Raw genomic sequence first — 14,918 nt, forward strand, 5'->3', positions numbered from 1 at the left:
GAAGATGCCATCCTTACCTGGTCCGGACTACATGTAACTCCAGATCCACAGCAACGTGGTTGACTCTTAACTGCCCCTGAGATGGGCAATAAATGTTGGCCCAGCAAGCAATGCCTTCATTCCATGAATGAATTTTAAAAATGCAAATACTTTAATTGATAATTCTTATTAGATTTTATGCCTGAATCCTTTTCTTCTTGATTCATAATATCCCTACAGTCAGGGAACAGACCATTCAGTCCACACTGACCCACCAAAGGCCAACCCACCTAGTCCCCAGTATTTCCCATGGCTAACCCACCTCGCCTTAGGCTATGGACAATTTAGCATGGTCGATCCACCTCACCTGCACATCTTTGGACTGTGGGAGGAAATCAACGCAGACACGGGGAGAATATGCAAACTCCACACAGACAGTCAGCCAAGGCTAGAATCGAACCCGGGTCCCCGTTAGGCAGCAATGCTAACCACTGAGCTACCATCTGGGTGATGTGATCGTCACAGGCAAGGCCAGCGTTTGTTGCTCATCCCTATCTGCCCTTAAACTGAGTGACTTGCTAGTCAACCACTTTGGTGTGGGTCTGGAGATCAGCAGATTTCCTTTGCTAAAGAACACTAGTGAACCAGGTGATTTTTTTTTACAACAATTAATGGTAATTTCATGGTTACCATTACTTTGACCAGCACAGTTGTTCAATTTTGTTACTTTAATTTGAATTCCATCCATTGCTATGGCTCTGGATTACTAGGCCAGTGACATTACCAGTACACCATCTCCCTTTAATCTTTTCCAACACAAAGCTGTTATCCATGATCTGGCTTTTGAAGGGTCTTTGAGCTTTTGGGACAAATGAAAATCTATGAAATAACAGCACTGAAGGTTCCATCTGATGCATTTTCCATACAATAGTAGATAACAGGAGGAGGTGTAGGCCATTCAGCCCCTCAAACCTGCTCCACCATTCGATATGATTATGGCTGATTCTCTATCTCAATGCTATGTTCAAGTTTTCTACCCAAGTTCTTTGATGTCTTTAAGAACAAAATATTTTTCAATCTCTTTCTTGAAGATAGTCAGTGACCCAGCCTCGACAGCCTTCTGTGGTAGTGAATTCCACAGGTTGACCACTCACTGTGTGAAGAAATGTTTCCTCATCTCAGCCCTAAATGGCCCACTCCATATCCTGAGTCTGTGAACCCTGGTTCTAGATAACCCAACCAAGGGAAACATCCTACCTAAATCCATTTGGCCCAGCCCTGTTAGATGTTTATACATTTAGAGTAATAGGGTCATATATCAGAGAAACAGACTCTTTGGTCCAACTTGTCCATGCTGACCCAATTTCCCGAACTAAAGTAGCGCCATTTGCCTGTGTTTGGCCCATATCCCTCTAAATCTTTCCTAGTCACGTACCTGTCCAAATGTCTCTTAAATATTGTAACTGTACCTGCATCTACCATTTCCTCTGGGAGTTCATTCCACTTATGAACTGTGTGAAGAAGTTGCCCCTCAGGTCCCTCTTAAGTCTTTCCCCTCTCCTTAAAATTATGCCTCTAGTTTTGAATTCCCCTACCCTGGGGAAAGCACCTTTGGTATTCACCTTATCTATACCCCTCATGATTTTATGAACCTCTATAAGATAACACCTCAACCTACTCTGCAAGGAAAAAGGTCCCAGCCTATCCAGCCTCCCTTGATAACTCAAACACTCCCATTCCCAGGAACATCCTGGGAAATCTTTAACCCCCTCATCCTTCTAAACTAGTGAGTACAGGCCCAAGCCCAGATAACACTAATCCCTTTATACAACAGTCCTGCCATCCCCCAGTGAACATTTACTGCACTCTCTCAGTGGCAAGTGTATTCCTTCTTAGGCAGAGAGACCAAAACTGCACACAATACTCCAGATAGTCCAATTTTCCATATCATCAGATATCCTGTTTTATCACTTAACTGCACAGAAATGCTGACAGTTTGTTTGTGTTTTCTTTACCTATTCAGCCTATTCTGAGGACTGAGAAGATCTGTTCTGGTGAAGAGTCATCTAGACTCTGTTATGGACCAGGCCAGATCCCCTCAGAACATTTCAAGAAAGTAGCGCAGACCCTAACTTGGCTAGTTATTTTAAGCAGGTGTAAAGTGGATATTCCAGGAGAGATACAGTTGGCCCAATCAACCGCTCAGCTTTAAACAAAACAGAATTTATCTGCAAGATTACAAAATGAAACACATAAGACAATATATAGAGAATAACTTAACCTATTCGAAAACCCAACATATTATCCCAGTTTAATGATGCTGTTCCAAATACTTGCAACAATCCCGATAAACATCCATTGGCAAAAAAGGGAAAATCAAGCATAGGTTTTTACCGGAGAGGTGTCCGAGAGAGAGAGATGATCAGCATGGACCTGCTGAATTGGGTACAACAGCTGGGAGCTGGCTCTGTGCAAACTGGGTCAGTGTCGCATACTTGACTGACTGCTTTCAGTGAACAGCCATACCACTAAAACCAAACCAAACCAAAGAAAAGCTGACCTGGGAGAACTTGCCACTCCTCTTTCATTCATTGTAGAAGTGTTTTTTTAAACTTAAAAGCTTCCTCAAGTAGATGAACCCCAGACATTTCAGAGCTTGTCTTTACAACCAAGGACACCCTAACCTTGTTCAACAGCTCGAAGCATTAGCTTGCTGTCTCTCTATGGATGCTGTTTGATCCACTGTGACTTCCAGCACTTTTTTTGTTTTCGTCACATGAGGTGAGTCCTTGGTGATAATGTACGTGGAAGCCAAGCTGAACTTGTATAAGTTGCTTGTATGCTGTCTTTGCTTTTACGCAGCGCTTAATTTTCCCCATGAGGAAATGAAAGTGGGAAGGCTTTGAAGTTTGTAGGTCATGGACGAAAGTCTTTCTTGGCTTGCAATATGAGTGAAGGGAGAACGTTGCCAGGGCTGTAGAAGATACACTTATTACCTTGTCCTCACGGATCTGGTCAATGTGATCCAGACCAGGTACAACACCAACCCAGTGTTATTGTAAAGTCAATGTGCAATGCCAATTATGCGCCTAGGAAGTGAATTAAAATGCTACCCCCCCCCCCCCCCCCCCCCCTTGACTTCTAACATCACCTTGGGTCATGCCCAAGGCAATACTATGAGCCATACCAACTGTTCTCTGATTTGCATGGCACTGTTGGATCAACTTGTTGAGTCTTCCTCTCGGCTCATTCTGCTTCTATTTGCTTTTGAAGATTTCCATGTAAAATCTTTCTTTTTCTGATTCATATCAAATCTGATAGAGCAGGTGAGAGGACTTGAGAGTCAATACTTAATTTCATTAGTTTTACATGCTCCAGTTTAGAAACAAAATGGTTTTCTTGATGTTACCAAATAAACACTTCGTAATTGCAATGTTTGATTCTGGATTTGCCCTTTCTTTCTAAAGTGAGTGTCTGGCATTGTATCTCCGCAATCATAACCACACCCTTTTAGCACTTTTTAAAAGCTTATGTTTCCAGAGTGCTTTAACATAATAACCAGTTTGTCATTACCTCTCTGGGCAATGGATATAACACTCATTTTATCGTATTGGTTCTTTCTGTATCGCAAATGAGACAGATTTAGTGTCTCCACAGCCAAAACCATGTCATGACTTTGATTTCCATGGTTTTTTTTTTCGCAGTTGTTACTATCTGCCTACACTGGGATGGTTCCTGAGAAGGAATTGACACTCACACCACTTCTGAGTAACAGTATAAATATGCTTGCTATGCTTTCATCTGCTTTGCAACCTAACAAATTGGATTCAGCAAACAGTCATTTCATCAAATTGGAAGCAGTTCTTCATTAGCGACATATCGCAATGAGTCTTAAGTTGGATTTTTAGTGATTGGAATGAGGTCAGCCAGGTGGACCTTTTAGAATGAGTTCCCTGACTGGGGCTGTAACCTGATCCAATCAGGGAGCCCTGGCTGACAGATATAAACAGAAGTGACGGGTTCAGCTCACTCTGGGAGCAGGCTCTATCATATCTGGGTCAGTGTCACGTGCTATGCATTTGCAAATAAAGGGTGACTTGATGATGGGATACTGGCCTCCATGGAGTTATTTCAGGACACAGTCGATTATGTTGGCTCTTTTGTCCAGTGTCACCTTGACCTCACCCTTGTACGGATCAGTTTTCCTTTCCAGTGTTTTCTGTTCAACTGAACCTCCTTTTTCACTTTTGCCAGGTGTCTCGCGAGCTGTTAAGTATATTAACCAGTTCCTTGGACCTGCTTTATGTAGCCAGGTAACCGGTGCATCTGTGGTGACGTTAACCGAGCAAGCATGTGTTTTGCCAACTAATACTTGATGCAGGCATCTGTAGATTTATCTTTGTTTCCTTATCCAAATATGACCCCAGTTTATGTGTGGATCATTTTGAGTAAAATGACAGATTTGAAATCTGTGTGGTAGCAATTCAAGCAGATGGTCAACTAATGCTTGTAATGCATGTGGCCGAACAATGACTAATTTGCTTGTTTATTCCAGGAGTTACAAAAGCTGTTGATAACATCAATACATTAATAGCACCTGAGCTGATTAAGCAGGTAGGTTTTATGTTGTCCTACCTGCTCTGTTGAATGTTCTTGTGCTTTTTCTCACAATTGATCAGAGATATCTAGTTCTATCAATTAGATTCAGTTTGTGTCTAAAATCCTGATTGTTATGGAAGTGGTTCCACGTTATGGCAATTTTGACCTGTTTGGTGCAGTAAGTTAGAATGGGCAGCAACAAAACTGACACTAAGTCATCGTGTCTCTGACCTCCTTTCAAAATTACAAAATTCACAAGTGTTAAATTATCTGAGAGTCTTGCAAAATGGTGAAACCCTTCCAAATAGCACTGCGGGTATCCCAAAGGATTGTAGCAGTTTCAGAAGGCAGCTTACTACCATCAGTTGGGGATAGAGAATAAACGCTGGCCTTAGCAGCAATGTCCACATCCCGTGAACAAATTTTAAAAGAAGTACTGTAAGCTGTCAGCCGCGTCCATCAAGGAGGGTCAGTAATATGCCTCATTGATGGTGGAGTTCAACCTCCTTGTAGGCAGATTTAATGGATGGCTGCTTCAACCAATGTTTTGCTTTAGCCCAACCATTTACTTAATGCCACCGAGCTAGAGGTAAGGGGGGGGATTTGGACTTGCATTGAATAGAACAGAATAGAATCCCAACAATTTGGAAGCAGGCCAACCGGCCCATCAAGTGCACATTGACCCTCTGAAGAGCATTCCACCCAGAGCCACTCCCCTTACCTAATCCCCATATTTCCCATGGCTAATCCACCTCGCCTAATGCACAACCCTGGACATTACAGGGCAACTTAGCATGGCCAACCCACCTAACCTGCACAGCTTTGGACTGTGGGAGGAAGCTCAAGCAGACACTGGGAGAACGTGTAAACTCCACACAGACGGTCACCCGTGGCTGGGATTGAACCCAGGCTCTTGGCGCTGTGAGGCCGCAGTGCCAACCACTGAGCCACCCTGCTATCCAGTTGCCACATAGACGTGAGCAAAGATCTACAGCTTATACTACTGTATTAAAAATTTGTTCATGAGATGTGGACATTGCTGGTAAAGCCAGTGTTTATTCTCTATTCCCCACCCCCACCCTCCTCTCATTTATCTCTCCACCCTGCAGGCTCTCTGCCTCTATTCCTAATGAAAGGCTTTTGCCCGAAACATCGATTTTCCTGCTCCTCGGATGCTGCCTGAACTGCTGTGCTTTTCCAGCACCACTCTAATCTAGAATCTGGTTTCCAGCATCTGCAGTCCTTGTTTTCAGCTTTATTCTCTATCCCTAATTGCCCTGCATAAGATGGTGGTGAGCTGCTTTCTAAACTGCTGCAGTTCTTTGAGTTACCAGAGGTATTACTAACCCCATTACACTGGATGGCTGGCCTTCAATCCTGATGCTCACTCTTAAGTTTACTTTTACCCAGTTCAACCACGGCAGTGGTAGTTTAGAATACTTAGAGATTAAAACCATGGTGAGATATGTATTTAATAGTGACATTTAATCACATTTGATAACAGCAATATGATTTTTTTTATTTGAAGACTTGCTCTCACTCCACATATTTGACTATCATTTCAAAAACATTTGATAATGACCTGGTTAATATAGCTAAACTGCAGAAGCTCAACTTGAGTTCTGCCAGACACAAAATAGCAACATTTAAAATGGTTAATGATCATTCTTTGGAAACCTACTATTACAGGAAATTTGAATTCAAGCACAAATGCCAGAATTATCCAGTAGGTCTGCAGTATCTGAAAACATTTTTAAAAATCGCATTGAACTTAAAAGGAATTTGCTTTTGATGAAAGACTACTTTTCTCTAAGGTTGTTGGATGTGTTGCCAACATTGTCAGATTTTGATTTTTAACAAAACATCAATGGAATCCATGCCAGAATGTGATAGCACCTGGAGTTCCCAAAAGTATTCAAATACCTTTTATCCTCAATCTCTGTTCAACATCAGTGTGGAGAAATGACTCTTAAGTATACCAGCATTTCAAGGTTTACATGAATAATGCACAGAGGAACTAGATTGGCTTTTCAGAACAAATGCAGTAAAATGATTTATAATCCTTTCCTTTTTCCCATTGGACATTGTAAATACAGCAGAAAGAGTGTAGATTTAAAAGCCATGTAATTTTAAAAAAAATCTATTTTCCCTATTACTTTAGAAGACGTGTACATTACCTCTGGAGGGTTAATGCCTCACCAAGTGAGCATGCTTGAATTCATCTACAGCCAATGTTGGTTAATAAACAGGATAAATTGCTGAGCACAGCATGCTAGGTTAGAATAGATGGACTAAAACTCTGGCCCCCAACCCTGTCCCAGCCCATTGTCCAATACTAGCTATTTTAACACCTGTCACATGGAGAAATTAAATTTAAAATGTACCTCTCAAATTTTAAATTTAGTGTTGATTTCGTTCTCTGTGCACCTTCTCTGTAGCCGTAACATTGTATTGTTCATTCTGTTTTATTACCCCAATGCATTTTGTATGGTATGATCTGCCTGTACTACATGCAAAACAAGACTTTTCACTGTACCTGGGTGTATGTGACAAAAATAAATCAAATCAAATCAAAATGTATCCAGTATTGTAGTGAAAAATGTTCATTTCAACCAGCAGAAAACTGGAACGTCTTAAAGTCCTTGTAGAAATTCAATTTTTGCCGATTTTTGAAGGTCCCAGAGACAGAGATATATTTTGCCTAAATGGTCTAGATGGGTGTAAGCACATTCTTGCTGCTGGATACCAAAGGATACTGTGTCAGAATCCATTTAAGTAGATTGAACACTTTTTGGAATATCTTTTCCAAATCAGCTATTGCTAAAGTTTTTTTTGTAAAAAATGTTCGACATGGCTTCCCATTAAAACTGTATGTTTCTGACCACATTAAGTTGACACTATACTTCTGGGCTCTTTGTTTTCTTAATCATTGACAAGCTGTTTGAACTTTGATTTGGATATAGGTTTCTCCAGGCTGTTCTTTCATGGTCTATTTGTATTTTTATATTTTAACTTCTGGCATGATAACTTGGCTGTTACCAGGTAACATGACTTATTTTCGTAATTGCTCCGAGTGACCCATTGTTGGTTTGATTGTCTTTGAATTGAAGTAGCACTCCCTCTTTCTGCATTCATATTATTGTTTAATATTAAAAAGAAACATTAACCCAACAAAGCTAAGCTTGCAAAAACATGCATGGCAAACTTCAAAACTTGCTTTTGGAAAACTAAGTCTAAGATTTTGGACACAATATAAGTTTATTAACTTCCTGTAAAATTGAAACTAGGATATCCAAGAGTGGGGGATGGGAACCAAAAGAGCAGAAAAGATTTGAATTTTGCATTAGTTATAAAGTCATAGAGCCGTACAGCACAGAAACAGACCCTTTGATCCAGCTTGTCCATACCGACCAGATATCCTCAATTAATATATTCCCATTTGACAGCATTAGACCCATATCCCTCTCAACTCTTCCTATTCATGTACACATCCAAATGCCTTTTAAATGTTGTAATTCTATCACCGTTCCTCTGGCAGCTCATTCCAAACTCTACATGAGAAGTTGCCCCTCAGGTCCTTCCCCTCTCACCTTAAGCCTTTGCCCTCTCGTTTTGGACTCCTCCACCTGAGGATAAAGACCTTGGCTATTCACCTTATCTATGCCCCTTCATGATTTTATAAACCTTTATAAGGTCACCTCCTAGCCTTCGACACTCCAGGGAATACAGCCCCCGCCTATTCAGCTTCTCCCTATATCTCAAACCCTCCAACTCCAGCAACGTGCTTATAAATGTTTACTGTATCTTTTCCAGTTTCACAATATCCTTCCTATAGCGTAGTGACCAGATTAAACGCAAAAGTGGCCTAGCTAATGTCCTGCATAGCTGCAACATTACCTGGCAACTCCTATATTCAATGCACTGATCAGGAAAGGCAAGTGTGTCAAATGCTTTCTTCATTATCCTGTCTACTTGTGACTTCAAGGAAATGTGAACCTGCACCCCAAGGTCTCTTTGTTCAGCGACACTCCCTAGGACCTTACCAATAAGTGTATAAGTCTTGCTGAGTTGATTCATTTCCCCCTTGTAAGGCATTTCACTTGCTTGCTTTACTTGCATTCACTTTGGTACAATAGAAGTTGACAAATGTCAAGGTAACTCCTGTTATTTTTTAAATTCATGGGATAAGGGCATCGCTGGCTTGGTCAGTATTTATTGCAATAATTAGCCAGAGATCAGTTAAAAGTCAACCACATTACTGTAAGTCTGGAGTTACATGGAGGTCAGACCAGGTCATGATGGCAGTGTTCTTCCCTGAAGGATATTTTTTTCTGATAATCAGGCAATGGATTCACAGTCATTATTAGATTCTGAGTTCCAGATTTTTATTGAATACAAATTCCACCATCTGTTGTGGCAGGATTCAAGCCCAGATCCCCAGGATATTACCTGCGCCTCAGGATTAACAAGCCAGCAATAATGCCACCAGGCCATTGCTCCCACTATGCTACCCCTTCGCTGTTTACTTAGCTACAAGAAGAGTTTGCTGCCTTGCGTTGAGCAACTTTGCTATTTTGCACTGATATTGGTTCCAATTCTGTCATTTAAAAATTGGTGAAAATAATACTCAAAAGACATTGTAAAGGACAATTTAAAATAGCAGATGTAGGATCTGAAAATGGATCATATTTTTCAATGGATTACCACCATTGGACATCATATAAAATGATGGTTGCGGCCATTGAGAGTCATAGAGTTATACAGCAGGGAAACAGACCCTTCGGTCCAACCAGTCCGTGCTGACCATAATCCCAAACTAAACTAGTCCCACCTGCCTGCGCTTGGACCCATATCCCTCCAAACCTTCCCTATTCATGTACTTACCTAACTCTGTTTTAAATGTTGTAACTATACCCACATCCATCACTTCCTCTGGAAGTTTATTCCATATACAAACTGCTGTCTGTGTAAAAACAAAATTGTGCCCTTGTGTCTTTTTAAAATCTTTCTCCTCTCATTTTGAAAATATGCCCTAGACTTGAAATCCCCCTCCCTAGGGAAAAAGACACCTGCCATCACCTTATCTATACCTCTCCTGATTTTATAAGCCTCGATTAGGTCATACGTCAACCTCCTATGCTCCAGTGAAAAAAGTCCTGTCTATCGAACATCTCCTTATAACACAAACCTTCCAATCCCGGTAACCTCCTAGTAAATCTTTTTCTGAACCTTCTTCAGCTTAGTAATATCCTTCCTATAACAGGGTAACCAGAATCTAGAAGAGGCCTCAACAAAACATCTCAACTCCTATACTCAAACATCTGAGCAATGAAGGCAAGCATGCTAAACACCCTATTGTTCTTAAGTACCCTGTTGATATCATAGAATCCCTACAGTTTGGAAACAGGCCCTTTGGTCCAACAAGGAAGGGTAAGAAAGGTAGGCAGCTAGAGCAGGAGTCTTTTGTGGATATACCCATCTCAAACAGGTATGCTGTTTTGGAAAATGTAGGGGGTGATGGATTCTCAGGGGAACGTAGTACAAACAGCCAAGTTTCTGGTATTGAGACTGGCTCTAATGCAACGAGGGGTACGTCGGCTTCCAAGAGATCAATTGTGTTAGGGGATTCTGTCGTAAGAGGTACAGACAGACGTTTCTGTGGCCAGCAGAGAAAAAGCAGAATGGTGTGTTGTTTCCCTGGTGCCAGGATCAAGGATGCCTCAGAGAGGGTGCCAAATGTTCTCACGGGGGAGAGGAGCCAGCACGAGGTCATTGTCCACATTGGAACCAACGACATTGGAAAGGAAAAGGTTGAGACTCTGAAGGGAGATTACAGAGAGTTAGGTAGAAATTTAAAAAGGAGGTCCTCAAGGGTAGTAATATCTGGATTACTCCCAGTGCTACGAGCTAGTGAGGGCAGGAATAGGAGGATAGAGCAGATGAATGCACGGCTAAGGAGCTGGTGTATGGGAGAAGGATTCACATTTTTGGATCATTGGAATCTCTTTTGGGGTAGAAGTGACGTGTACAGGAAGGACGGATTGCACCTAAATTGGAAGGGGACTAATACACTGGCAGGGAAATTTGCTAGAACTGCTTGGGAGGATTTAAACTAGTAAGGGGCGGGGGTGGGGGGGGGGGGGGTGGGGGGGGGGTGGAGGGGGGGGGGGGGGGGGTGGAGGGGGGGGGGGAGGGGGGTGGAGGGGGGGGGAGGGGGGTGGAGGGGGGAGGGGGTGGGGCCCAGGGAGATAGTGAGGAAAGAGATCAATCTGAGACGGGTACAGCTGAGAACAGAAGTGAGTCAAACAGTCAGGGCAGGCAGGGACAAGGTAGGATTAATAAATTAAACTGCATTTATTTCAATGCAAGGGGCCTAACAGGAAAGGCAGATGAACTCGGGGCATAGTTAAGAACATGGGACTGGGATATCATAGCAATTACAGAAACATTCAGCGAGAGGCAGGACTGGCAGTGAATGTTTCAAGGTACAAATGCTACAGGAAGGATAGAAAGGGAGGCAAAAGAGGAGGGGGAGTGGCATTTTTGATAAAGGTGAGCATACAGCTGTGCTAAGGGAGGATATTCCCAGAAATACATCCAGGGATGTTATTTGGGTGGAACTGAGAAATAAGAAAGGGATGATCACCTTATTGGGATTGTATTATAGACCCCCCAATAGTCAGAGGGAAATTGAGAAACAAACTTGTAAGGAGATCTCAGCTATCTGTAAGAGTAATAGGGTAGTTATGGTTGGGGATTTTAACTTTCCAAACATCGACTGGGACTGCCATAGTGTTAAAGGTTTAGATAGAGAGGAATTTCTTAAGTGTGTACAAGACAATTTTCTGATTCAGTATGTGGATGTACCTACTAGAGAAGGTGCAAAACTTGACCTACTCTTGAGAAATAAAGCAGGGCAGGTGACTGAGGTGTCAGTGGGGGAGCACTTTGGGGCCAGTGACCATAATTCTATTAGATTTAAAATAGTGATGGAAAAGGATAGACCAGATCGAAAAGTTAAATTTCTAAATTGGAGAAAGGCCAATTTTGACGGTATTAGGCAAGAACTTTCAAAAGCTGATTGGAGGCAGATGTTCACAGGTAAAGGGACAGCTGGAAAATGGGAAGCCTTCAGAAATGAGATAACAAGAATCCAGAGAAAGTATATTCCTGTCAGGGTGAAAGGGAAGGCTGGTAGGTATAGGGAATGCTGGATGACTAAAGGAGTCGAGGGTTTGGTTAAGAAAAAGAAGGAAGTATGTGTCAGGTACAGACAGGACAGATCGAGTGAATTCTTAGAAGAGTATAAAGAAAGTCGGAGTATACTTAAGAGGGAAATCAGGGGGACAAAACAGGGACATGAGATAGCTTTGGCAAATAGAATTAAGGAGAATCCAAAAGGGGTTTTACAAATATATTAAGGACAAAAGGGTAACTAGGGAGAGAATAGGGCACCTCAAAGAACAGCAAGGCGGCCTTTGTGTGGAGCCACAGAAAATGGGGGAGATACTAAATGAATATTTTGCATCAGTATTTACTGTGGAAAAGGATATGGAAGATATAGACTGCAGGAAAATAGATGGTGACATTTTGCAAAATATCCAGATTACAGAGGAGGCAGTGCTGGATGTCTTGAAATGGTTAAAGGTGGATAAATCCCCAGGATCTGATCAGGTGTACCCGAGAACTCTGTGGGAAGCTAGAGAAGTGATTGCTGGCCTCTTGCTGAGATATTTGTATCATCGATAGTCACAGGTGAGGTGCCGGAAGACTGGAGGTTGGTTAACGTGGTGCCACTGTTTAAGAAGAGTGGTAACAACAAGTCAGGTGAGCCTGACTTCGGTGGTGGGCAAGTTGTTGGAGGGAATCCTGAGGGACAGGATGTACATGTATTTGGAAAGGCAAGGACTAATTAGGGATAGGCAACATGGCTTTGTGCATGGGAAATCATGTCTCACAAACTTGATTGAATTTTTTGATGAAGTAACAAAGAGGATTGATGAGGGCAGAGCAGGAGATGTGATCTATATGGACTTCAGTAAGGCGTTCGACAAGATTCCCCGTGGGAGACTGATTAGCAAAGTTAGATCTCATGGAATACAGGGAGAACTAGCCATTTGGGTACAGAACTGGCTCAAAGGTAGAAGACAGAGGGTGGTGGTGGAGGGTTGTTTTTCAGACTGGAGGCCTGTGACCAGTGGAGTGCCACAAGGATCGGTGTTGGGTCCACTACTTTTTGTCATTTACGTAAATGATTTGGATGCGAGCATAAGAGGTACAGTTAGTAAGTTTGCAGATGACACCAAAATTGGAGGTGTAGTGGACAGCGAAGAGGGTTACCTCAGATTGCAACAGGATCTGGACCAGATGGGCCAATGGGCTGAGAAGTGGCAGATGGAGTTTAATTCAGATAAATGCGAGGTGCTGTATTTTGGGAAAGCAAATCTTAGCAGGACTTATACACTTGATGGTAAAGTCCTAGGGAGTGTTGCTGAACAAAGAGACCTTGGAGTGCAGGTTCATAGCTCCTTGAAAGTGGTGTCACAGGTAGATAGGATAGTGAAGAAGGCGTTTGGTATGCTTTCCTTTATTGGTCAGAGTATTCAGTACAGGAGTTGGGAGGTCATGTTGTGGCTGTACAGGATATTGGTTAGGCCACTGTTGGAATATTGCATGCAATTGTGGTCTCCTTCCTATCGGAAAGATGTTGTGAAACTTGAAAGGGTTCAGAAAAGATTTACAAGAATGTTACCAGGGTTGGAGGATTTGAGCTACAGGGAGAGGCTGAACAGGCTGGGGCTGTTTTCCCTGGAGTGTCGGAGGCTGAGGGGTGACCTTATAGAGGTTTACAAAATTATGAGGGGCATGGATAGGATAAATAGACAAAGTCTTTTCCCTTGGGTCGGGGAGTCCAGAACTAGAGGGCATAGGTTTAGGGTGAGAGGGGAAAGATATAAAAGAGTCCTAAGGGGCAATGTTTTCATGCAGAGGGTGGTACGTGTATGGAATGAGCTGCCAGAGGAAGTGGTGGAGGCTGGTACAATTGCAACATTTAAGAGGCATTTGGATGGGTATATGAATAGGAAGAGTTTGGAGGGATATGGGCCGGGTGCTTGCAGGTGGGACTAGATTGGGTTGGGATATCTGGTCAGCATGGACGAAGGGTCTGTTTCCATGCTGTACATCTCTATGACTCTATGTCCACACTGACCCTGTGAAGAACAACTCACTCACACCCGTTCCTGTTCCTACTATCCTCTATTTACTAATGCACCTAACCTACACATCCCTGAACAATATGGGACAATGTAGCATGGCCAATTCACCTGGCCTGCACATCTTTTGGATTGTGGGAGGAAACCGGAGCACCCAGAGAAAACCCACACAGACACGGGCCAAACGTGCAAACTCCACACAGTTAGTCACCTGAGGCTGGAATCGAACCTGGGTCCCTGGTGCTGTGAGGCAGCAGTGCTAACCACTGAGCCCACCGTGCCGCCCCCATTTTGGTCCCTCCATTCTACAATGCTGGCTTTCCTGAAATGCAGTTAGATTACTCCTGCTGTTCCTCACCCTTCCCAGATACCCATGAATATTTCTTTCCTTCATCAATTTCATATTGGGAATTATGTTGGGAACATATCGAATATGTTTCCACAATCCAGGGTTCATTTCCAAATTCTAACTGCTCATTTGTGTTTTTTTAAAGAAACTTTCCTCATATCTCCATATGTCTAACTTGCTCTCTCAATACTATTGGAGTGCTGTGATGCATCGTAATGTGCACATGATTTTAAAACAATTAACCTCCCAGTCGAAAAATTGGTTGATCATCATTAAAATAAGAATGATGTGCATGGTTCCCATGAATATTATTTTAGTATTAACAGTAGTGTGATGCTGCTACTTTTTATGGTTATGAAGTTTTTTTCACTTGTTTTTGCTCTCGATTTATTATGTTACCAGCACTGTGCATTCTTGAGCTTTTTATCCATTTGTGTTATGGTCTGTAATATGCAACAGTTCATCTGAAATAAGTATTCCTGTGGTTTTAGTTTATTGCTTGAATGAAGCAAGGTCCTAATACAGTATCTAATACTGCATGGGTCCAAACCTCAGCCTTTTGATGTTATGTTGGTAAATACTGGATTAAAGGACAAGGCAAAGATGAAGAACAATTGAGAAGTGATGGTAGTTGTGTAATCCACAATGAGCAGTCGGTACTAAGTTATGCATTCTGGTTGTAACTAAGGCAGTAGTTTTTGTCATGGAATTATACCGATCCTATGATTTCACATCAAAACAGGTATCTAAGCAATAAACTTACTGTCAATGTGAAG

The 14,918-nt window shown here is 42.3% G+C and overlaps 1 protein-coding gene across 1 annotated transcript in view; it reads left to right on the forward strand.

The window, feature by feature from the left end:
• eno1a (enolase 1a, (alpha)) overlaps positions 1-14,918 on the forward strand; it is a 72,070-nt gene that overhangs the window by 19,712 nt on the left and 37,440 nt on the right. The window contains 1 exon segment of the mRNA XM_072586149.1: positions 4,535-4,593. Within this exon segment, the coding sequence (XP_072442250.1) occupies positions 4,535-4,593 (59 nt within the window).

Source organism: Chiloscyllium punctatum, chromosome 16 (assembly GCF_047496795.1).
Source record: "Chiloscyllium punctatum isolate Juve2018m chromosome 16, sChiPun1.3, whole genome shotgun sequence".
Classification (NCBI taxonomy): domain Eukaryota; kingdom Metazoa; phylum Chordata; class Chondrichthyes; order Orectolobiformes; family Hemiscylliidae; genus Chiloscyllium; species Chiloscyllium punctatum.